This window comes from Pseudopipra pipra, chromosome 3 (genome assembly GCF_036250125.1).
Source record: "Pseudopipra pipra isolate bDixPip1 chromosome 3, bDixPip1.hap1, whole genome shotgun sequence".
NCBI classification, from domain to species: domain Eukaryota; kingdom Metazoa; phylum Chordata; class Aves; order Passeriformes; family Pipridae; genus Pseudopipra; species Pseudopipra pipra.
In genome coordinates, this window is record NC_087551.1 from 5301590 (window position 1) to 5327010 (window position 25421).

General features: G+C 38.0%; 1 protein-coding gene across 13 annotated transcripts in view; it reads left to right on the forward strand.

The window, feature by feature from the left end:
- The window catches only part of SLX4IP (SLX4 interacting protein), a 75537-nt gene that overhangs the window by 12281 nt on the left and 37835 nt on the right, over positions 1-25421 (forward strand). For all 13 annotated transcript variants that reach the window (XR_010428868.1, XR_010428870.1, XR_010428869.1 and 10 more), the window contains 2 exons: positions 22111-22200; positions 24791-24914. Coding sequence is in view for 8 of the 13 variants with exons in the window: in XM_064647537.1 (XP_064503607.1) it covers positions 22111-22200; positions 24791-24914 (214 nt within the window). In the remaining 5 variants the exon portion in view is untranslated. The remainder of the gene's footprint in view (positions 1-22110; positions 22201-24790; positions 24915-25421) is intronic.

Here is a 25421-nt window from a genome sequence, read left to right on the forward strand (position 1 = left end):
GTAGCTTCACTGAGGGTTCTTTGCTGTTTCTGGTGCTGGTGTGTTTGACAGACAGATCCTCAATCTCCAAGCTTCAGCAAAACAGATTTTATTCCTTGCTCTGTGTACCTTCTGTGTGCATATGAAACAGCATTTGAGTGGGGAATCACTGTAAAAGTGTTGCATCAAAGCTGGCTGGACAATTGTCAGTTGTGAGTCTCGAGGGAGAGCGAGGAAAAGAGCAGAGATAAGGAAGAATGACACAGTGGTTTCCACACAAGAAAATGTGTCATAGCCACAGAACGTTTTCTCAGCATTTTCGTGTCATTGATGACTGAGGTTTGTAAAGTTACTTCAACAATTCTACCCTCATTTTACTCCAAAAGGTTGTGCAATAACTAAGCTAAACTGAGCTCTGTCTCATGTGCAAGGTCCTCTTTGCAAGGTCCTGCTTAGTTTCCAGGAATTAGTAAGGTGCCTGGCATATCTGGCACCACTCAGCTGGTGAAATAATAGTTTATGTAAGATATAGTTGAATGCAGCCTTTCAAGCTCAAGCCAATATTCTCCTGTTTTAAACTCAGAGGGTTGTCTTTGTTCCTTGAATATACCAGTGATTTTGTAACACTCATAATGGACCAAATATACATGGTTGTGGTTTATCCTGCTTTGTATCATACAGATAAAGGCTGATAGAAGAGCAACATATAGCTCTGAACAGAAAATATTTGCTGAACTAAAGAGGTGGGAAAGAGCTGAGTCTTGGGCCCTTAAAGAGGATCTGTTCAATGCCAAGATCCTAGGATTTGACAGTCGGTAGGGTCATGTAGAATATAACTGTCCCTCCTTTCTTTTTACATTCCTATAGCAAAAAAAATAAGAAGGAGAGTAATTTAAGTAGCTCTAACAGAGTGTGTTGTCCTGCCATAATAAGGGAAGTTTTCCAGTTCAGCAGTGGAGAACAAACTTAGAGTTTTTCCCTTTGTGGCATTGTCTGCAAGTCTCTGGTTCTCCTGTGGCTGGGTGTTAAACTGACACAGTCACAATCCATGGCTCAGGGAATGTACAACCAGCTTGGATGATAGGAGTAAGCCTGACACATCAAAAGTTGAAAATGAAACCCATAATTCAAAAAAGCAATCAAACAACAACATATTCTCATCCCTACCAGTGAGTACTGAGTGTTTGCAGTACAACATTAAATAGCTGAGTAGCAGTGAGTGGTGATTAAATAATTGTTGGCTGCCATGGATGGAATAAAAGACCAACATTGGTTTATAGATTTCTTCAGCAAATTGATAGAACTTGTCATTAGTTTTAAATGTTTGTCAATTTATGCATGTTTCAGTAAATTGAATAGAATATTTAATTTCGCTTTTATTGTGTGGTGAAAACAAAGTGGTGTCTAGAGACGACCTCAAAAGACAGAAAAGTGTTAAGGAAAATGTGTCTTTGTCTATATCCCTTCACCCTGATAATTGCAGGAATTTTGATTTGTGGAATATTTGGAGGGTACAACTGGGGTACTTGCTGATTATGAACTGGAAAGAGATTTAATTACAGATGCTCAGCATATTCTACATAGTTCAGAAAACTCTTTGCTAATTTGAAGCCATTTTCTGTAGGGCTATTAGAGATGGTTCATTTGTTGTTGCTATTTTGGAGAGGCCTACATTACTGAGCATGCAGGAACTGCTGGGATTTAACCTGGTTTTGTAAATTCCTATTTGAACTATGATACAGATTTTAGGAAGGAAAAACCCAGTGATGAAGAATACAATACAAATACTGGAATTTCAGAAGTGAAATGATACTCAGATATTTAGAACCTGCCTCTTTGGATCTTTTGCAAGCATCAAGGGATTTCATAGTATTTCAAGCTGTACACCTAGAAAATCACTTAAAGCTTGCAAGGTGAGGTAAATTATTCATGTACAATTATGAGGCAGCATTCACACTCCAGGCAGAGAAAATTCAGGTGGCAAAATACAATTTCCAGATTTGTAAATAGACCAGGCCATTTGTTACAAAGTGTTATGAATAGCACTGGTGAGCACAGATTCTCAAAACATAAGAGAAAGTTTGATCTTCACCGTGGACCACAAATTCAGAACTAGTTGAGAAGGAAAAAACACTTCTAGGATTTTATCTGCAGAGATCCTGGTGACTTTGGATTGACACAAATGATAGTTTCAGAATAGGCAACATAATGGTGCTTGAGAAGGGAAGCTCATTCCCCATGAGCATCTACTCTGTAGTAATGCCCAAATCAAAATCAGCCCTGTTGCTGCTGGCTGTTGTCATGTTGGTGCTTGGTGTTTGAAATCCTACATTTGACCATCTGCAAGTCAGTTCAGTGACCCTCAGGATGTTTAGATTAGTTTCCTTGTGTTTTCAGTAATGCTTTGGATCTTCTCAAAAATGTCAGTATGCTACATGTTTAGATATCAAAGCAGTAAGACATCAGTCCAAATCTGTTAAAATATAGTTTAAATGCTGTGTTATCCATTACATTACTAGTGTGGTGAAAACCAGCAAGGTTTCACAGTTTTCTTGTGAGCTGCATGATGGAGGTTCCCATGTATTTAGGGTGAAGATTCCAGGCTTTTCCACAAAGTGAAAACACTAGGAAAATTCCTTTCTGTGGGAGCTCATTCTCAGCAGCAAAGATCTCCTTTGCTTTTAGGTTCGTGTTTCCAGCAGCTGTATAGACCTTACAAATCAGACAGAAATAGGAAAAGGAGTACAGTAAAAAGTGACAGGATTGTGGAACAGGCTGAGGAGGGTCAATGTCCTATTGGGGTGGGAGCAACTTTGGCATAAGCTCTTACTTGTATAACTGTTATAGAATACCAGGGGGGATATGTTTAACTTTTTTAATTGCAGCTAAATGCAGATTACAAGGATGAAAATGCAAAAATGTACCATTTATTTTCTGAGGAACAGATTGCACAAGAACAGGTGATGGGATTGGAATGATTGGAAGAGAAAGGCAACCTGGCACTGAATATTTGTGCACTCTGGAGTTTCCCTCTGTGACTTCCACAGGAAGGTTTTGCAGTCTGCCATTGTACAAAATAAAGTCTCAGCCTTCCTTTGTTGTTTGCAGCTGTCTTCAACCAATCCCTTAATGTTTCTGGACTAGAGCAAAAGCTGAATGTTCACAAATAATTCCCCACTGAAGAAATGCGTAGCATAATGTTTTATTTAGCTAAAAAAACCCAGGCTCCAATAGCTGGTAGAGCCATGGATATCCAGTGAGGCTGCTTGGGATGTGCCTCTCTGGGACACGTTATCTAAAGAGCCCCCTCTTCCAAGGAGGAGACGTGGAAAGTGGTGTTAGTGCACTGAAGTTCTGCCTGGTTACAGAGCCTTTCTGCTTCCTCCAGGAAACTCAGAAGGACCCCTTTCAAGGGTCATTTACTGTTTGTTTTTGTAGTGAATTACCCTTCATACATATTTCTTTTCGATTGGCTCCTTGGTCATTTCTCTAATTTGGGAAGTGTACTTTTAAAGACTTTTGGTGACATGTTTATTTTTCCTAAATGCCTATGGAACAGAAATGCAGCCTCATGAGGCAAGTGTGTCCCAAGTGGAGTTAGAATGGTCCCACAGTGTTAATTCTGTTCATCCATTATGTTCCTTAATTTTTCCCTTCTAATTTTAATCCTGTAATTTTAGAGAAGAAACTGTTTTGAGGACTTTGCTTTCTGTGCACACATTAAAAATATCAATAGGATATAAGCACGTGGAAAACTTAATAGGCAGTTTTTCCTTCCCCCTTCACCTTCTCACATGTGCAAATTAACAATGGGGGGGGGAAGGCAAATAGGACCAGGAATCTGTCTCTAACCTTTCTGCACCTTGATAACAACCTTGTACTTTCCATTTGTCTTTTTTTTCACTGAAATCTCAGGAATTTCAGCCATGGGTAGCAAGGTTCTCAGATAGATGCTGAAAGGGTGGTGGCCTCTGCTTTTTATTGCTGGCTGTGGCAGGAAGTCTCAATTAGTGTGAAAATACTGAGAGTTCTTAAATTAAGCAATTGAGGGAAATATTTTTATTTATGCTGCACGCTTGCCTTTTAAAATTCCATGTTTGATTGCTAGACAGAGAGTGGGAAGCCATATGAGACAGATTGATTTACTTTACCTATGGCAATCTTTAGCTGTAAGTGTGTGAGTGATAAAGCTACTAATTGATCTCTCTCTGTTACAAATATCTGCAATCTTCTTTTCCCTAATGATTTCTCAGTGCTCTCTCCTCAGTAAAGCATGAGAGGAGTAAGGCTTTGTTTTTTGTTAAAAAAAAGTAGTTACAGGAGATTTTCCCAGTGGTTTCTAAGTAGATTAGCAACATCAATTTGCAGCAAAAATTAGCTAAGAACCAGCAAGTTAGAGGTTTAAGACATTTATGTACTAGAGCTGTGATATAATAGTTACACTTGTGTCAAAATTAAAGTAATTTAATACCTTGGTGTGATTAAAGAATACAAGCAAAATCACCATCGTTTCAGAAAGTCTTGGCTTTTAGCGATGACAATATTTGTTATTTTTAATTTCTTGATTTTTTTTCTCCTTTCTAAACAATGTAAAGGGAAGAAAAATTAACTTTTCTGCAACGCAAATCCTCTGTTTACTTTTAGAAAAGCTTTGTTTCAATTCATTTATTAATTACTTTTAGAAAAGGAGGCAAAGACGTAGGTATAAGTATGTTGTCATGCTCATTTTCAGAACCTTAAATCTCAATGCTTCTAATATTTGCAGTCTGGCATTGATTGTAAGTATAATAGGTTATTTCATGCTGCTTGTCTTTATATTCATGGTTATGATACTGAAATGTTAAGACCACACACAGACAACAAGATCTCCAGCCACTTACACATGTAAACAGTCTGGCTTTTTACAAAGTGGAAAAATATTTCTTGTGCAGTATTTTAACATGATCAGCATGTTAAGGCTCAATCTGCAACTGTGTCAACATTTCTTTGGCTGTAACCATTAATTCTGGAGCCTCTTGATAATATGTAAAATGTGAGACTGGTTTGTTTACTACTGGGATTTGTCAGCAATTACTGTCTGCATTTAGCTTAGTGCTTTCAAATATATAATAGATCAAAGACTTATTTTGCATCATCACTGTGGTTTTAGTAAAACAAAGGATTTTTTTTTTTTTATCCCCCAGCTGGCTTTGGGCTCTTCAAAGGGCCATGGAGCAATAACTTTCATAAATATTGTTCTTATACCTGTTTGATATTAGTAGGCACAGGTACAATACATTAAATAACCTTCTATAACTGCTGGTGCACATGAATTTAGCTCTAGAGACAGGAACATGCATCCCTTTCTTGAGTTATCTGGAGACCTGGCACGGCCTCAGCAGAGCTGGGAATCTTTGTTTTGTTTATTTTTGTGTAATCAATGCATGTTTTCAGCATTCTTATTGCCATCAGGAACTGCAAGTGCTGTGGTCATGTGCAATATTATCTAAGCCCCACCTCATTTCCAGCACAAAGAGTTGTGGGAAGTACAAGTTCTCATTTGGTTATAGCTAATAAGAGTAAGATGGCACAGAAGCATTTTAATGGACATCAGATCTGTTCAAATAATAAGGATTTGGGTTTCTTTTATCTCTGTTCTCAAAGTCTTTATAATATATTTATGAATTTAGTTTCAGGGTATCTGAGGTTTTACAGGTATCAGAAAAACCTCAAAAATCCCAAACTTATTAGACAAATCTGCAGAACTCTGGTAAGGATTTTTTCTTTAGTTAAAAGCAGGCTGTAAAATCACTAAAACTTGCCACTGCTCCTGAGAAGGTTGCCATTAATTAATTCCATTATCTCAGGGGCACTAGGTTAAAATATTTCACCTGAACTTTTCTTATAATTTTGTACAACTCAGAAGTTGCTGGTTTTTTAATGAGTATTTTATTTAAGAGATAAAAATAATGACACACCAATCCATAAGACTGACTCTTTAAAAATTCCAAAATGCAGATATTGCAATATGGATGAGGCGAATTACTGGGGGGAAGTTCAGTCTTAGAAGTAGTCAGCTGACAGAATAAAACTTTTAAAAGGCAAACTTGCATTTTTAAATTCACTATTATAAAGTGTTTAATAAATGTGTCACTATTAGTATGGGAGATTAGGAAAGCTTTCAGTTTGGAGATCACTGTCTTTTAGTTTTTATGACTTGAATGCTTTTTGCTGCTTGAATTCTGTTGCCATTACTGAACACCACTCAAACCAGATGTTTTGCTAAAATTTGAATGAATCTTTTGTCCAGTAAAACCCAAACATGCTGTTCTCCCAAAAAGCATGTGAACAAAGAGAATGGATGTATTTCATCATTCCTACTCTGCTGTCTGGCCCAGCTTCATTTCCTTGGATGGAAAAACGATAAATATAAATTCAAGTGAGGCAGCAAGTGGTCTTTATCAGTTAGTTAAAACTAAGTTCTTGATACTAGTTTTGTTTTCGAAGATTTTAAACATTGAACTTTTATTGTGAATTTTGTGCAAAGAATTGGTTTAATACAATAATTGGAACAGAATTTTTTACTAGGTTTTTTTCCCTGTAAAGGTTTTATTTTGGACATACCTACCAGCTACGTATCCAAGTCTTTTGAATGGTAACAAATCCCAGGCTTTAAGGAGCAGCAGTAATTGTAATTTGAGTTTTGTGATGAGCCCTTTGCCCTTGGCTCAGGAGTCTCCCCACTAAGTTGTACACATCTGGGAAAATCAGTTTACATTTATTCAGTAGGTTCAATTTTTATTTGGGAAAACCCTCTACTGAGAGGGAATCTCCAGTGAACTGAGTGGCTCCTGCTGCACTGGAGGGGAGAGGGGGGAAGAGGGAGCCCATCCAATCTGAAAGTAAAGAAAAGAAAGGATGGGTTGACTTAAACAAAAAACCCCCACAACAACAAAAAGCAAACAAACCAGAAACTGCTGAAGGTCTCTGTTATTTATGGGGCAGGGACTGGGGGTGGCTGCTGTGAGAAGGGCTCCAGGGATTTGGTAGTTTGGGCAAGGAATGGAGACTGGTGGGAGAGCAGTGGAGCAGGAATGAGGAGAAAATTCCTGATGGATGTGAGCACTGGAGCAGGGGTGTGCAGGTGGTGTCAAGCTGAGAGCTGAACTAAGAGGTGATGTGGAGAGAAGGGTAGGAACAGGACAATAGTGTCCTGCTTACCCTTTTTTTTCCCAAGGTATGGAGCAGCAGGACTGAACAGGAATTACTGATGGCTTGATAATGAGATGAGGATTAGGAGCAGTAAATTATATTCAAACTGATGGGAAATCTTGAGTGGCAAGATTAAGTGTTTTTGGCAGCTTGAAATAGGGAAGTGATTAGGAATATCCAGATGCTGGGAAGCATAAATTTTGAGGGCTGATGAGCACAATTGTCTGCTTTATGTTTCGTGTTCCCCTTTGCACCCTGGGAGGAGAACCTGCAGCCCCTGAGGTGACACAGAGACACAAAATGTTTTATCCTTCCCCAGTGCTAATCCAAAGAAAGGCTGATGCTTTGCTGCAGGTTAATTGTATTGATTCAGTGGGGGCAGATGTCTGTGGTGCTTCCCATCCAGCTGATTTCCCTGTGGGAGTCAACGTGTCACCATATGGGAGATTTTCCTTAATCAGTTTTCCACCTGCCCTTACCAAGGTCGTGTTCAGAAACTGTTTAACTTCCCAAATGTTCCTGTGGTGTCTGTGACCTTCTCTGAAGTCTTTCTGTACTATTTCGTGGTTTGTGTTTTGTTATATCACTGCTTCACTCTGGGCATTTTTATACAGCTAGATAAAATATTTTATATGAAGAGGGTGTGTTTCTCATAATGACTTGTAAACACCTGAATTTTTCAGAAATACTTGATTGATAAAAATCAAAGATTTTTTTGTAAGTTTATTTTTTTTTTTTGGTGTTTCTTTGAAAACCTAATGAAGGGAGGTTGAAGGCCATATTGAAAGACTTTAAAGCCAGCAAGATTTGGAGCATCAAATACTCTTATCATGTTACAGTAATTAATATTAATGAATTAAAATGTTTACACACCCTGATCTCCAGTGCTCTCTTTGATGTTAATTACTTTTCAGTAGCTCATGAGTTCATTCTTCATATCAGGCAAGTAAGGAAATATTTCCTCTTCATTTATCTGTGTCCCTTAGCAACACAATAGGTGTTAGTAGTTGATGAATAACATATATTTTTTCTGTATTTGTTATATGGAAATGCTTGTTTTCTCTCTTTTTAAAAAACTCTGAGTGGAACTTTGTTACTAAATTCAAGCAAAATATAATATAAAGATACAAATACTTGGCCATGGGTAAATATAATGAAGCTTAACAGTGTTCTTGGACGTGTTAAAGCCAAGTTGGTTTGTTTTCTTGCTCATGTGAATCAGATAAAAAGGACTTCACTCGTTCCTGTTGCTGTGGTTCCTGATGTCCAGGAGCTGTGATCTGTCCTGTGCTGCCATCTCTGTTCCTTTTAGCAGACAGTTGTGCAGCTATCATGCTATCAATTTTTTTAATTAAAAAATGAGCTGTTGCTTTCCAAAGCATAATTCCCTCTCAGTCCGTAAAAGGGTAATTGCCTCTCAATCTGTAAAGTAGATGTATTGTTTTTTTTCCTGTTGAAATCCATGGAGGAAAAAGTAGTTTTTAACTTAATTTATAGAGTGTAGTCCTTCCTGTGTGGCTCTTGATAAAGATGCAGACTTGTAGGAAGTGAAAACTCAGCCATAGCTGTTCTAGCTCTCAGGTATTGCTGAAGTTCCTTGGTTGGCACAGTCCTGTCTTTGGCAGGTGATTCTTGCAGCATCTGAGGGTTCATCCTTTGGTTTTGCTCCTGTGTTTTTCACACTTAATTGTATGGCAGTGTTGGGTTTTTAACCAGTCAAATCACATTATATCAGTAGCATCTGTTATCATGTATTTTAGTGTAAGATTTCTGACTTCTGGGAGGCATTGCTTGGGTTCTATCAGAAATGTTCTTGCTGTGTGCAAAGGGGCCTTTCCATCTTGTCAACGTGTCTTTTTGAACTCTGTGGATTTCCAGTAGTTTGGGCACAGGTGAGTATTGTAAGTGGGAGAAAAGAAACTTTGTGCCCTGCAATATGATCTGTCTGTTGGAAGGGTGGTTCATAGATCTGTTTGTCTGCTCAGAATTTGACTTCGTCTTCTAAAATATATTCTTTTCCATTGCTACTCCTATTGGTGATACCCTTAATTTCTGCAGCTGAGATGGACATTTTAAAAATACAATTTTTTCTTAAGCAGCTGTAACCAGAAATACATCCAGGAATCTTTCCTGTTTTAAAAGGGATTGTGAAAACAAGGTAATTAAACATAATGTAGCATTGTAAAGACTGTAGTCTTAAAAAACTGCTTCTGTATTATGCAAAATTGATCTTTAGTTCTGCTTTCCGTGTGAGTAAAGGTGCTATTGGCAGATATGGTTTTCAGCTCTGGATTCCTTTTCTTCTAAAATTCCAACACTTTCTTGTAATATTGAACTGTAAGGATATTTAAAGCAGTTATTATTTAATTTCCCATGCATATGAAGTGAGAGTGCTTTTTAAAAACCCTTGGAAAGCAGACCTAAATACAAATCTTGTAACATTAAAACTTCAGTGGGCTCTGTCTGGTTACATTTCTTTCATACTTTTGTGTTTCCTTTGAAAGAAAAACTTTCCCAGATGGTCAGTGCAGGGTACTGAATGTGACCAGTAATTTCATGTAAGTTCATAGCCCTGTCAGAATTCCTTCTTTGGATACTGAATTCTTTGCAGAGGCTTTTCCATTTTTATCTTTACACTATTAAATGAAGGCAAGTTGAGGGTAAGATTATCTGCAAGGTCACAGAGAAACTTAAAGCATGATGGACAAAGTATCCTCACCCAGTTGGAACTAGAAATAAACACACCAAAGAAAGTGTATGGCCATACTGATAGTTATAAATGAAGTGTCAAGGTTTCAAATCTGGGAAAGTATCATCAGAATTTATAAAGTTCTACTTAAATAGTCCATTCTCCTCACTTCAGACATCTGTTACTGGTTATTGTTTGAGTGCCCACCATGTACATTATACAAAAAGGAATGTGTTCTTTGTAAGATCTCTGCTAATGTGGCAGATAAAATCCCAGTGTTTGATAGCAGTGCCAAAGGGCAAAGAGGTGCTGAACAATATTCCTCATCTTTACCATAACTTTCCTTCCTGGAAAAACAGGCTTTGACAGTGGGAAAATGAAGAGGGAGATAAGGAGAGGTGGAAAGAGGCTTGGGAACTGAGAGTGAGACAGACCAGAAGCAGGGGAAAAGTCTCCTCTCAGGCCGATGCACCAATAATTATTTTTCTTGTTGATTACAAATAGGAGTTATATCTCCATGCTGTGACCAGAAGTTAAAAGGACTAGCAAGTTAAGGAAGACTTGTTTTTGTTGGCATGTAGTGTAATCTGGGCCTAGTTTTTGCATCTCTAGCAACTGGTTGTTGCCTTTTTTTTAAAGAAAAAAGCACCGTTTTGATTAATGCAAAATGCTGCATCAGTCTCAAAATTTCATTTTTCAGAGAATCAAATTATAATGATGGAACTGATGGAAATGATTTACTCCTTGTGAGATATGAAGCAGTTGGCATTGGAGGTTCTCTTGGTTTTATTGATTATGGGTGTTAAATGACAGTGCAGCTGGTGGGGATGTTGTTATCTGTAAACTTTATTTCTTTCCCCCTTCCAGAGCTAAGCAGGTGGATACAGGTTATGGAAAATTAGATTTTATTGCAGACATGTTAAGTAATTCAGTTTTAATTTTCCAGTTTAACATCTTGCTGGGTAGGACACAAACATTGCAATTAAGCAAGATTTAATTCAGCCAGGTGACTTCTTAGATGCCCCATAATAGTTGGCAAGAGCTCAAGTTATTGAGCTGCTTTCTGCTGTCAGTAAAACTGACAGCACTTGCCTGTTTAGAAGATGCATTAAGGAGGAATTGTGACCTTGGCAGGTGTGGAGAAAGTCTTGAATGATGAATTTAAATTCAGGAAAAATGTCATGAAGAATTAGGAGACTTGTGGCAGGTTTTTTGAGATAGATTTACTGAATAGAGCAAGGAGAAAAAGAATGGTAAATATAGAAATACATGTAATTTTGGATAGAAAATTATAAAAATAAAAGAATTTTAAGGGACTGTTTTATACAGTTATTAGCTTATGTATAGAAGGTGGAGGTTTTTTCCTGCAGTTTGGTTCAGTGGAGGGGGGGAATCTGGGAGACAAGTGAAGTAAAACAAGTTACCTGAGGGAGAAGGCACTGGCTTGAACAAGATTCTCTGTATTTGCACACAATGGGAGAGGGTGCCAAGATGCATTTGTAGAGTTTTGCTATTTACTAATGTGTTAAAAAGCTGAAATTTTTGAAGCAGATGCATTAACAGATGCATTAACTAATTGTCCAGTTTCATGGTGTTCTTAGCTGCAAAAGAAACAATAGATATTAATGTAGTTGTTTGTTTTAGTCAGTCTGTACTCTGCACTGGAAGAAGAACACAGCCAGATTTTACCATATGTGACAATAATGAACTTTGGCAGATGTTGCTCTTATTAAACTGCCCTAGTTCCATGTATGTGTGAGTGCCTCCTGTGACAGGACTAAGAAAACTGTCAGATCAATGTCTAAATCTGTATTGGCCAATTAACACAAACTCCCCTGGGGCAGAATTAGTGGATACCTGGATTTGGGTAGTACAGTGGGGGAAAAGTCAAAATACCCATTGTAAGGAGAAGTCATGCACCATGACCTTCTGGTGTCTTTACAGGAATCAGTGAGTGTGAGGAACAGGGAGATCTGGCTGCTGGAACTCGTTCAGATTCTCCACAAGGTGCTTCACCAAAGGCTCTTTAAATGGGCTGATAAAGAAGGTCCTTCCACAGATTCCCTGGCTGAAGGATAAAGGGGGGTAGAGGCAATACTGGGGTTGGACAGGGAACTCTGGGCAGACACTGTGTTTGTAAAGGACCTGAGAAACAAAGCTTACAGTGCAGGCTGGCAAAAAATCAGAGTATTGAGTGACTGTACAATTAAATGACAGAGAATAGATCAAGTGCAAGGTATGTGTGGGTGAGGGAGAACAGCTTCAAACTGAGGGGTGTGATTGCTGGGTTCTGAACACAGGACCAGCCCACAGGAATGACTTCTTGAAGTTCATGGTACTTTCTGGAAGCGTCAGCTCCATTCACAGCAGCATTTAAAAAAAAAATAATCCAAATCAATGTTGGGAATTAGGAACTGAGTGAAGCAAACACAAGTAAAACCATCACTGTGCCATGGTACAAATGAGGGCACAACCTCTTTTCAAACACTCCCTTTGCTGATAGTTCTCCATAGTGGAATTAAGAGCATTAGAGCGAGGTAGGGAACTTCTTCACTACAAGGAGCAATTTAACACTCTTAGGCTTGGAGGAGAGAAAGCTGGAGGTGAGTGGATAGGGAATAACAGTGGCCTATGAAATTGTGGATGGGAGGAAGAGATAAATAAGAAATGTCTGTTTGTTCTAATTTAACAACCAAGAGTGTTTAATTAAATCAACATGATGGTTTGAAATGAACCAGAACACACAATTCCTGATGAGCGTGTTATTGGTTTTGGGGGACTGCTTGCCACAGGATTTTGTGGATGCAAGAATTCAAGCAGTTTCATAAACCAGTTTAACAAATTCTGGGAGAAGACAGTCGCTGGTGACTTCCAAATACAGATGCAGCCTCTAAAACCTCAGAATCTCATGTTGACAAATGTCTAATACATCTACTGAGTAAACTATCATTATTTGCTTATGTTTTTTAAGCTTTTCCTGTAGACTTCTAATACTTGTTACTGTCAGAGCAGAGGGGTCATTATGGATCTTTGGACTGACCCAATGTACCTTTTTATATATTTAGTGTCTGCATTTTGTTGCATAAAGTCAACACTATTTATAATTTTCAATGATTTTAATGTTTTCCATGTGTGTTAGGATTGCTGCTAATTATCACTGGAATTTTTATAAACATAAATGTGGGAAATATTTCCCACATATTCCCAATTAGTAACATAATCCACGGGAAATTTGGAAAAAAAAAAAAAGAAAAAAAGAAAAAGGCTTTGAAATGTAAAACTTCTCTGAAATCCTTGGAGCCTGTTGTTTCTATTATTCTTCATAATAGGTGAAAATGAGCAATAGTGTCTGTACATTGTGTTTTTCCTTGGGTTTTCATTTTGTGATTGACCACATGTGAATATGATACCTATCAGTGCACTTGGTGTGAAAAAGAATTACAGAAACCCACAAACCCACAGCTGTAGGTTAAGCTGTATTTATGTGAAACACTGAGTTTGTTTCTTTGAATATTTGTTTTATGTTAGAAAGAATCACAATTAGTTTGGATCTTCTCTTCCTCTGTTGGAAGAGACTGGAGTCAATTAACTAATTTTTATAAAACTTTAGGAGCAAAATGGTTGGCACTTCACCTCTCCCAACCTGAGAAGCTGAGCTGTGGGAAGAGGAATATTTGCAGAAGAAATCACTGTGTTACAACTTTTGGCTGTGCTTGCAGGGTGCCTGTAAATACTGATTAATGTCACCCCTGCCTTCCCTGTAGGTCAGGGAGATGTTCCTGGTGCCTCCTGAAGGGCTGCTCTTGGAACACAGTCAGGTGCACTTTTCCAGCTGCAGCTGATTCCAGTTAAGGTCTTGTCATCCCCACCTGCTTTTCATTGCCCTGTTCTCCTCCCAGAGGTTACCATTTTGGTGTGCCAGGAGAGATATAGGAATAGTCTCTTCCTATTTATTTCTGTTAGACTCAGTAGTTTTTAGGATGCATTTTAAAACAGATGTTGAACTGATGCTGGTTTAGGTGGGGGACAGTTATACCTGTTCAGTTCTGGAAGAAGTAAGATGGAGGCAGACTGGGGCAAGGACAGGAAAAGGGGAAAATACCTTCCTTAGCAGGTTAAGTTTTAGTCCAAGCAGCCTTTCTGGTGACAAACACACCACCAGGAATCAGTGATACTTTTCACAGCTTGTTGCTTGTCACCAACCCTTCAGTGTTCAACTGTGTTAATATTTTACATATTTTTATAAATGGCTTGTTTCTCCTATTCCTTTTGTATCCATTTTTCTTTATGCACAAAGTCTATTTATTCTATACTCTGTTCAATGCCAGATGAAAAGAATTCTTTTCCGTGGATATCAAAAAAACCCCTTATATTCCTTTGCTTGCCAGCTGGTAATTGCTTGAGCTTTGTGCTGATCATTTCGAAATGTGATGTATTCTCCGTCATCTGATTCTACTTTTTCAGCAATAAGATTTAGAGCATTACTTATTCACTTGAAAGACTCATCTGTTTCTCTCCCTGTACTTTTGTAGATAAAACATTGAATATTTTGTGGAACTCTCCTCTCCCTCTGCCCTGGGTTGACATATATACTCCCACTTAATAGGAGGATTTTGTGCAAAGGGTGTCACTTTTGTAAAGTGCCTTTTTCAGCAGTGAATCACTTTTTTCTTATGGTTTTTCTGAAAAAGCTTTCTTGCAGTTCTGAAACTCTCCTGGCTTAGCTTAGACAAATTAGTTAAAGCACAGAGTTAAAAAGTACTTCTTTTATGTACTTGGAAAATGCAACGTTTCAACCACTTAAGCAAGTTTAGCACTATTAAGAAGTTTGGCTTGATATTACTTTGGGTTTTTTTGCAAATAAAAACCACTTTTGCTTTATGTATTTGTGTTAAAGTATGAGCATCTGTAATCAATGCATCTTCAATCTGTTAAGTTATTTTGGCATAAAGCTTTAGCATCTGCAAATATTTTATATTGAAACGTGCTGCAGATGTTGGGTTTGGTTTTCAGTTGCAGTAGCTGCATGTGGTAGGTAATGTTTTCATGAGAGGGAGGGCAGGGAGTGAATTTCTGAGCAGGTGAGACCTTGTCTTTTAGAATTAAAAGGAATCCAAAACAATTGCAAAGTTGGGGGACAGGGACCAGTTTCCTGTGCAGGACCTGCCCTCACTTCCCCGTTCTGTTTTTGGGAGAGGGAAGTCGGCCCATCCCTGCAGCTGTTGTACAATAAACTTGGGAAATATCTTCCTGGTGCATCATGTGCTGGGGAACTGCTGCTCCCTTCATCAGAAGATGTTGAGGGTGGTGTCTTTTTGCCTTAATTTTTATTTCACTTAATTTTCTAGTCATGACCAGCATATGCAGAAACATAAAATCAGAAGGTACATTACTCAGCTCCTCAGCCCTTCTGTGTGGTGGTTCTTTTCATGCTGAACATATCTCTCAGTAGCTTCCAGTACATACTTGATGACCTTTTGTTGATACTTTAAAGTTTGGCTCATTAATATTAAAATGTAGTGTGTACAGCATGTATGTGAAAACCTGTGAAAATCATTTAACAAGTCTGAAAAAAACCCTCAAGCCTTTTTATTACTGGCTGTGATTTCTTCAGAAAATTATATTGTTATGTTACTGGTGGTGATCTTTAGATTTTTGGAAGCTTTAGTCATCACTGCTTTTTCTTAGCAGGCCTCAAGCAAGCCCTTGTATGTATTATGAACCTCTAATTGTTTTGATACCTCTTACAGTAGCATTTGATAATTACAAAATTAATAATTCAGATGTGCAGAGTGTTTTGCATAGGCTATGTGCTAGTTCCTTTGTCTTTCCACCAGGGCAAGAAATTAAATCCCAGCACTGACTTTCTGGAACCACAGAGAATGTCCCGTGTTCCAGTTTGGTACAGCACCTCCAAGGCAATTCTTCTCCTCACGAATCACTCTCATAATCCCTAACTTTTGTTGTTTATAGCTCAGGGTGAGGGCCAGGTAAGGAAATAATCTTTACTTGCACCCACTTACCGGTGATCAGGTGATGCACAATAATGTGTTAACCTGTGTCTGAGCCCTAGGAAACATCCTTAAAATTTACAATTACAAATTAATGGCATTCAGGTAGGTTGTGAATGTGCTCAGCTCTCCAGTGGATATGGCTGCTCACCCTTCCCAACCCCAAGTGTCATGAAAGCAGGTTGCTGCAGAGAAGGGTATTTCATCATCGCTTCCCAGCTATGATTGAAAAAATACCTTCCTTTTTACAATAATATTTTACAACAAAAGGGTGAAAGCAGCTTGTTGGAATCTCAGCTTATCTTTTTTATTATCTTGAACAAATACTGTGCTGCTATTTCTGTTTTTCTGGATCAGTCCTGACACAGGCAGGGACATGGTGTATATCCTTTCAAAACAATGGTGAGATTGCACTGTTACTTGGAGACTTTGCCCCAAGGAAAAACTTGCTTTTTGCAATTGTTTGAGCTACAGCTCCACAGCTCCTTTCAGTACGTGGGCTACAAAACCTCCTACGGGACTGGGATCAGACCAGCACAGATTGACAACCGAAATTAAGCTTAATTCTCTCCTGCAATTTAGGCCTCTTTTTCAACATTGTACCTGATAGAGCAGTTCTCCAAGCCCAGTTCAGATGTTTAGATTAAGTAATTGCTGCTTAGCCTGACTGTGGGTGATGAACTGAAGGGCTCTGTTTGCACTGCAGGATTCTTACGTTGCTAAAAACATTCAGGTCCTTTACCTGGGCACATACTGAGGGTTTTCTGAAGGAGTTGTCTTCATTAATTTATTTTAATCTGTTGATTTGGGTGGATCTCTTGCAATTATGTGCTTTAACAACAGCATATTAGTCCTTAATTTGGAAGTCTCCAGTATCATACACAGCTCCATCAGGTTTCAAACTCCTTAGATTTTTTTTTTTTATGTTTTCCTAAGGGTTGAATCATTCACAAGTATTTCTTGTTTTCTTTTTCCCATCATTTCTTAAGTTTAATATCCTGTCCATCTGCATCTGTTAAGAGTCTAAAATGCTGCCTTGATGTTGCATCCGAGTTTCATGTGTTGTCAGAGCACATTTATCAAAGGTTTGTTCTAAAGGCTTGTTCTCTGCTTACACCTCTTTGCTTGGCATGGGAACCTCTCAGGGTGATCTTAATGTGCCTATAGCTTATTGATTCAATTTTCAGATAACTGCTTCTTCCACTCAGACACCAGAAAATTAAACACTCCTCCCTTTAGGAATTTCTCATTCATAAACTATACTCCTAAAAAAAAAGCAAGCCAACCACTTGTGAAAGATTAGTTAGATATAACCCATATTCAGGTTATAAAAGGGGGAATTTCCTCCCTGCTTTTGGAAGGTCTGAATGCATTTTAGGTTGTCCAATTCCTGCTGAATCTATGTATAATTTAGTACAGCTATTTTTGAGGATTGATCTCCAAGTTACCCTTGCCCTTGATTTGCTGCTCCCTCTTTACTGTTGCAGAGTGACCCCATAGATCTTTGAAAGCAGGGAATTTAAAAGATCTAGGTGATGTTAGCTGATGGCTATAACCCTTTAACAAGAAGGATTTATTTGTCAAAACTATTCTACAACTTTCATAAATTAATATCTGACAGAGTACAAGCCTTGTACAATTTCCAGAACCAAGCAGTTCTTATCCAGAAGAGAGAAAAGGTCAAAAGTGGAATATACCTTTTTTTTTTTTTCCCTGGCATTTGCATCATATTTCTTGAGCATTCTGAAGAATGGACTTGTGTCATAAATAATTCCTAGAGGGATCTTGCTTGTGGCTCCTTCTGGAGCCTTCTCTCTGATCTGTTATGCTCTGCTTCTGAATCAGCTGCTGAGGAATCCTTTTACAATTCCCAGTTCCTCTCATTAGGTGACCTTCTGATTAATCTCATGACAGTAAAACCACTCACTGGTGACCTGATGGTTTCTAAACACCCTTGAAATAGAGAGTTGAAAAAACACCTTGCTTCGAGCAGTAACCAGGGAAACACTATTTCTGTGCAGCTTGACTGTATGGTGACAAATAAAAGGTCAATTATTGCTGTAGAACAGAAAAAGTCAAAATACTGAAAGTCATTGGTGGTAAAAGTACAACCAGAAGGAAGACACATCATTTTCTTTGGGGTCAGAAAGATAAAGGAGGAGAACAAACTTTTTTTTCTGAAAAGCCTGGAAAAAGTGAATTTTGTCATAATACAGTTGGCCCAGTGACAATACATAATTATACTTAATGCTGTAGATGTTTGAACTCGCTTGACTCAGTGTAGAACATCTACTGATTTTCAGAAAGAAAAAGGATGGAAAATATTTAAATTTTCCTCTTTGTTTTAAGGCAAGATATTTCACATAAGGTCCTTATGTATGTTTTATTTTATTTTTTTTTTCCCCAAAATCTCTTGGCTGTGCTTTTGCCCCCTGGAGATTGATACTGCCTCCTATCAGTTATGTCACAATGCCAAAAAAGGGCTTCCAAAGACATTTTTGAGTGGTCACTGGGATCTAGTCTATTTTTTTTTTTTTAACTGTTGACATCATCTGAGACTGTAACTAATTACCACTGTGATTAATTAGCCCACTTCTCAGGGAAGAGGAAACAGTAGAAAGAAACAGTCCCTGCATGTTTATCCTGAAGAACTCAAGTTGTGCAGTGTAGGACACGCTTCTCTCCCAGTAGAACTGGGAAACGTGGTTCAAAATTGACTTTATTCAAAATTGACTTTATTCAAATGGATTGTAAGCAAAGCAAGGCTTATATAAACAAGGTCCCCAAGCTTTTGGCACCACAAAGACCATTCTGAGATGAAGCAGAGATGGCACCCTGGGGGTGTCACCTGTGTCTGCAGCTCTCCTGGTGGGAAGGAAAAGCAGGGTGACAGTTCCAGCTCGGCTCCTTCCCGCCCAGCCCCAAATCCAGCCAAACCATCAGATGGTTCTGTTTTAGCTAAGCTACAGTTAATTCTGACCCTGCAGCCCACATCTGCAGAGTAATCCCAGAAGTGGGAAACACTAATATGTGTCATGGGAAGCTGGTTCTCCAGCCCTGTCTGCTTTAATGATGCAGCACGTTTGGAGTGGTGGCACCGAACACAAACTCACCGTGTTTATCCCCAGCAGCCCAAGGATTTTTTGTTTATAAGGGCTGGGTTTATGCTGTTTGAAGTGATGCAGTTTAAAGAAATGAGAGCACCACGTAGGAGCCCACTGATTGTAAAAATCAGTATAGCAATAAAAAGTCCTTATTTGGGTGATTTGCAAAAATAGTTCACCATCTAATATGTGCTTATTTCAAGGTCTGAACAGGTTACGAGCAGATGACTTCCCTTGACTGACAGCCCTGTGTTGGTTTTTATTCTGTTTATGTTACATGGCTGGTTATCCTTTCAACATGCAGAATCTATGAAGTGTTTGATGTGTTTGTATAAACAATTTGATTTCTGAAAGCGTGTTCTGAATTAGATGTGTTACTGTACAACAATACACTGACAACATTCTGAGAGGATTTAAAGCCCTTTGTTTAGTGACACAATGAATGTCATCAGACTGTTTCAGTAAGAATGCAGACATTAAAAACAGCTTGTAAAAATGAAGAGTTTTTGAATTCTAGAATGATGGGGGTTATCAAATGAGCGCATCTGTTTCTGTCTTTAATTTTTCAGTGAAATGTTTTCCTATTGATTTTTGACAAATGTTTTTTTTCCCATCAAATCAGGCACTCAGGTTTCAGTTTTGACCATCACACCTCTAAAAACAATATTCAGTGCAAATTTTGAGGCTGATGTTTGAAAGCATGAACTGAAAGGTTGCTGTTCTTTTTGTTTGCCTTTCGGTTTTGGTACTTAGGAATCACGAGTTGCCTCTTGCAGCCACACTGACTGGAAACACTTCATTTCCTCTCAAATAAAAGCTGCTATTTGCATGGAATGAAATGTCATCAGAATAAAAATAAAAATTGCTTAGAAACTTCTATAAGATCATCAAATCTGTTAATATAAACAATGTACATTTTTCTTCTGTTCCTCTCAATTATTTCTATTGGCATTTAGTCTGTACTGTTCTTTGAAGTATGACAAGTGTTTGGTGTGTTTGTAGTATCTTAATTTTAACTATTCCATTATATAATTTCAAATATGGTTCGTTATTTTCTTTTTTTCCATTTGTTTCAAGATTGGCAACTGAGACAAGCGTTGCCATTCAGAAGAAAATAATTACAAACTTTATCTCTTCTTGAAAAACAGGTCTGTACTTTGCATCTGTATCTATATATAAAGTTTCTGGAGTCAATAGAAAATGATGCCAGTTAACATGTAGCATTTGATAATTTGAATTTTCTTGATGTATCAAATACTTGTTGGTTGTTATAAGTGCTGAGCCATGAATAATTTACTGGCTTTCACTTTATAATCTGCAGCGTCTGCTGACTTTGAAGTTCAGTAGTCAACTTAAAGTTTGCTGGAGCTGACTAATGATTCACCAGAGATTTTGGAGAGATATTTTGTCATCCATTTAAAGCTTGGAAAGGTTTGCTGTTGCAGCCATCTGGTAATTCTTGGTTCTCTGGAGGAAAGAGAAGCCTTTTGATACAATAGATCAAAGCATTCTGCTCTTTCAGTGACTGATACCTATACGTAACTTAGAAGTTTCTCAAAATGATTTCCCAATGCCTGTCTCATTTGCCAAACTTTTGCATTCTAGCTATATTCCAATATTGGTCATGAATTGGATTTTAACTGTATTTGAATCATTATTTTAATACCTTTGTTTGTGCATAATTTACAGATCTAGGTGTTTTGTAAACCCAGAGGTTTTTAATTTACCAAATATGCTGTCATGGTTAATAAAATTGATGGTAAATCTTGTTCTTTGTGCTAATTGTACACCAACAGCTGTACTTGTGTTATACCATAAACCTGACTTACAGACTGTGGGTGATGTACAACTAAAACTGTATATCACACTGTTTTTAGAGCTAATTCTGTTAGCAGTTGGAATTCTGAGGTTGAGGTGTGCAGATGTTTGGCAGGGAAGGGCAAACATGGAGAGATTGAGCGAGGACAGGAAGGGAGCCCTGCAATGGCCACTTGAAAGGAGCCCAATCTCCCTCTGGATGGTTGGGGCACATTTGAGGGCTGTCTGGAATCAGGATGTTGTTTCTGTTCCATCAGACATTCCGGATGTGCAATTGCCATGACCACACATGTCCAGTCTTCTCGAAGAGGGAGTTTGTTGCATCACAGGCAGCCAAACCAGAATGATGAAATTTGCTTTTCCCTTCCCTGTTGTTCGATTCAGGGCTGTCTGACTGAGATTTGGTGCTGAGTTAGAGTAGGAAAAAGGACCCATCAGTTTGAAATGCTCCCTATCCCTGTGCAGGGAAAGAGGCAGGGATGAGTTAGTGCCCAGTGGAACTGGGATGTGTTTGTGCCATTCACTCTTCCTTGTATTAGTTCATTGTAATGACTGATGTACTGAAGAAAGAAAAGAATTAAACCTCATGTGTAACCTTATCCTCAATGAAAGTTAGTCAAGGAACTTCAGAAATAGCTGATGTGCCTTGGGATGTCACCTATATCATCCTAATAACTATATATATATATATAACTACATATAACTATAGTAACTATAACATCCTAACAACTGTATATAGTGTATGTAGGGGGAGCCTTGTTATTTAACCATTCAAAGTATAGCATTACCTAAATGCCAGATGTGGTAACTGCCTAATATTCATTGATAAATCCTTCAAAGTTACTGTTCTTTACATTAGGTAGGTTAGAGAGGAAAAGACCTCCAATAGGCTGAATTTTTAAGGAATTAGTACAATTAAAATGCGAACTAGATGACTAATATGGTACCAGATTTTCAGAAAATAGAGTGATGGGAGTTTGGTGAAGGAAATTAAACAAAATTAAAATTTGCCTGAACTCAGATTTAAAAATGTCATTTAGATAGCAGGAGAAAATTCCATGTTCTTATGCTTGTTGCTATTGTTTAAAGTTTTCAGTGAGCTCTGGTGCTCTTGTTTCTTATGAAGTCCACAAACAATGATAAAGTTGTAATTCCATACTTCATAAACTTCCCCAGTTGAATGTTCTGCCTGCTGTATCTTGGAATCAGATGGATATGCTTACCTGCTTGTTTATCTCCTTGGCTGTGTCTGTTCCACATGTGCTTCCTGGCAGCTCCAGTTCAACTCTTTTTTTTGTCTTTTTTTTTTTTTTTCTAGTGTGGGAACTTTGCTGTCCTGGTGGATGTTCATATTTTGCCTCAAGGCTCCAGTAAAGACACCAGCTGGTTTTCAGATCATGAGAAAGAGGTACAACAAGTATCAGTTCTACTTCAAAAGCGTGTGGCTGCAGGGAAAAAGTTGGATTGCCTTGAACTGTTCAGAATTTTCCAAGGCTTTGAGAATATTGTTACTTATACCTTACCATCAACGATTGCTGTGGGACCCCTTAGTCAGCCATAGGTGCTTTTTGGGCCACTCATGACCACTTTAAATTTGCTTTTTAATTTTTAAACTCTGTGGGTGTACACATACATGTGTATGCTGTTTGGATTCTTGTGACTTTTCATTTTAAAAGCACATTTTTCATGAATGTTTGTGAATTATCCTGAGTGATATAAAGCAGATTGTGGCAACGTGACAGGTATTGTTTGTTGGTGAAATATCTTTATATTAATTGTTTTTTTCTCATTCTGAGAAGTGTGAACGGGTGTTGCATTTAGAGGGTGCAAGAAACCCTAGTAAGTATGAATGATAAACCATAGTAGAACCATTGCATCACATGAAAAGAAACTTTTCAAGTGTATCATTTGTGTGTCCTGACGAACTGGTGGAAAATCACAATTCTGACTGTAACTTTCATCAGGCTGTGTGTGATTTCTGCTCCAGTCTTGTGATGAGTTACTGGCAGGAGTTTTCCCCCATGTCAGCCTGTGTGGGAACTTGAGAAGTTCCCTATTGAAAACGAAGGCAGGACATGGTTGGGATGCCTGTGGACTTTCCCGCACGTCTCCGTTACGGTAATTTTCAGCAGATACTTTTCCTAATAATGCCATAATTAACCTGTCACTGCAGAGCGTCCCTGGACCTCTCTAAGTTTAAATAAAATTAAAAGAAACAATAAATTAATATCCTGAGGGAGCAGAGTATTTAGCAGCATGTGGGTCATCAGATTTGTGCTTTATTAAGCAGAGAAATAAGAAAATAGGGGGAAATCTTTTAGGCTTCTTTTTTTCTGCCTAAATGAACGCTCGTTACGCCTTCTATTTATAACCAGCTTTGCTCTCTGAGTTTTAAACGTTTTCAAAATGTATTTTGTAAGGCTGCCAAGACAAAAAGATATGAATTTCAGGAAATTAGATCATGATTGATTTAATAAAGAGGCATGACAGGGCAGCCTTCATCGCCTTTCTGGGACCGCACGTTTCGAGAGAAGCACAAAGGTTGCATATTTTCAGCAGCTGAGAAGTGGGAGTCCAATAGCTTTGCATTTGCTTCCTCCAAGTCCCAGGCAGGATCTTTGTGTAAGTGGGGCAAAAAGGTCTTAAAGAAGAAATATGCCTTTATATATATATTTATTTTTATTTTTTTTTAATGAGAGCTTCCATGTGCTCATCACAAGTGGTTTTGAAAGATCTTCGTGCTCTTAGGTCTGGGTAGTTCTTTGTGGAGAACCATTTAAATAATATTTCCATGAGCATAAAAGCTAAAATATGTTCCATGGAAAGGAAGGAAGTGCATGGTGATGTTTATTGGTGCAGAAGGAACCAAATACACCCCATGTTTCTGCTGCTTTCTAGGCCTTTTCATTCTAACCTGAACACAGAGTCCTGTGCAGGAATGTGTAATGGGATCGCTTTAATGAGTTAAACAGAAGAATAAGTAAATATAGTATTTTATAATTAGACTCTACAAGCAGAAAGGAAAATGTATTTCTTACTGTAAGGAGAAAATACTGGCTGTGGTTGACCAATATATTGCCCTGCTTTTATTAAGAGCAATGCATTAAAAATTTGTTGCTCTGCATACTTTCTACATTAACCAAAAGGAAATTTCAGGCCAAGATGTTTAATTTAGATACTACTAATATAATTTTGTCATTACCCAAACACAATAAAGAGGTAAAATTGTATTTTTGTGTGCCACAAAGTATCATTTTTGTGAGGAGATAGTTATGAACAATGGAAAATGAGAATACTGAGGGAAAAGTCTCAAATATGCCTGTGAGTATCAAACTGAAAACTTATTCTGGTATTTGAGAGATTAATTTTTGGTTTTACTCCAAGTTATTTTTTTTTATGGTTATTCTGGCTGAAGAGTTTGTTCTCCCTGAGTTGTATGTGGTTTCACTGTGCTTTCTTGAAGAAGGTATGAGAAATATGAACAGTTATGTTTAGGAGCAGAAAAATCAAAATGAATTAGAGAAATTAAGTTGCCGTGACCTAATTTGCTCCAAGTCTTCCTCCCCCCAAATCACACTGAATTGAAGCAAAATATCTGTTGTGGATTGTAAGGATTCTTGCAGAGAAATAGTGTGCTGACAATTCCTGGGAGGATTTTTACTAGTATTTTTCTTAAATACCTAATGTTGTGATACATTTTTAACATGTGTTTTTTCCTACATTGGCTGCATATGAAACCAATTTCTGATTAAAAAACTAATAGTGCTGTAACATAATGTATTTCATCTGCTAAGAGAGAATTTCATCGTGTACTTCCTCTCTTGTTTTATAGAGAAATGGTTTCATTCCCTCCTTGTTCCCATTTGTTTCCTAATTTACGTGCTTCTCCCCTCAGTACTGACTTGCAGATGATGTTTTTCCTTTGAATGTGAAAGAGGGTGATTTTGTATCGATTTCTGTACATTTAGATCTAAGCAGGCCACTGGTTACTCTTCCAGGAGCTCTGCAAGCTGCTGGAAGAAGTTGTTGCTTCAAGAGTCCAGCACTACTTGGAAGCACGAAAACAACGTGGTCAGTGGAAATCAGGGGAACACAGATCATCTGCTCCCTTGTTTCTCACAGGTGAAAGAAATTATTTGACTTGTCATGAAATAAAGTAAAGGTAAAGTATAGTGGAAAGTACTGCTCTTTGTTTTTTCCAGGAGAAATTTGCCATCAGGAAGATTTTCATTTAGAAATAATATCTTTGCTTCTGCCTCTTGTGGCAACGTATCCAGCCCTGAAGAGTTGCTGTGATGTGAGAAATGACCTTCTGGCTTCACCAGTGGAACTGCAGCCCCAATGACCTTGGGAGTGCAGGATTGAGAACTTTTACCCAAATGGAACTGATTTTTTTGTGTGTGTGAGGGTGGTGAGACTAATAAGTGCAATTTCAGTACATCCACCTTTCAAACCAAAGATAGTGATCACTGGAGCTTGTGCTCTGTTACATCAGCTTGGGGGCTAAATGACTTGCCAATTTTTGTTTAATATCATTTCACTGCAGTCATAATGGTAGGTTTTACAGTTGATAGGCTTATCTGTTGGTCTTATATCTTAAAAGCAATTTATTTTTAAATAGTTCTTTGG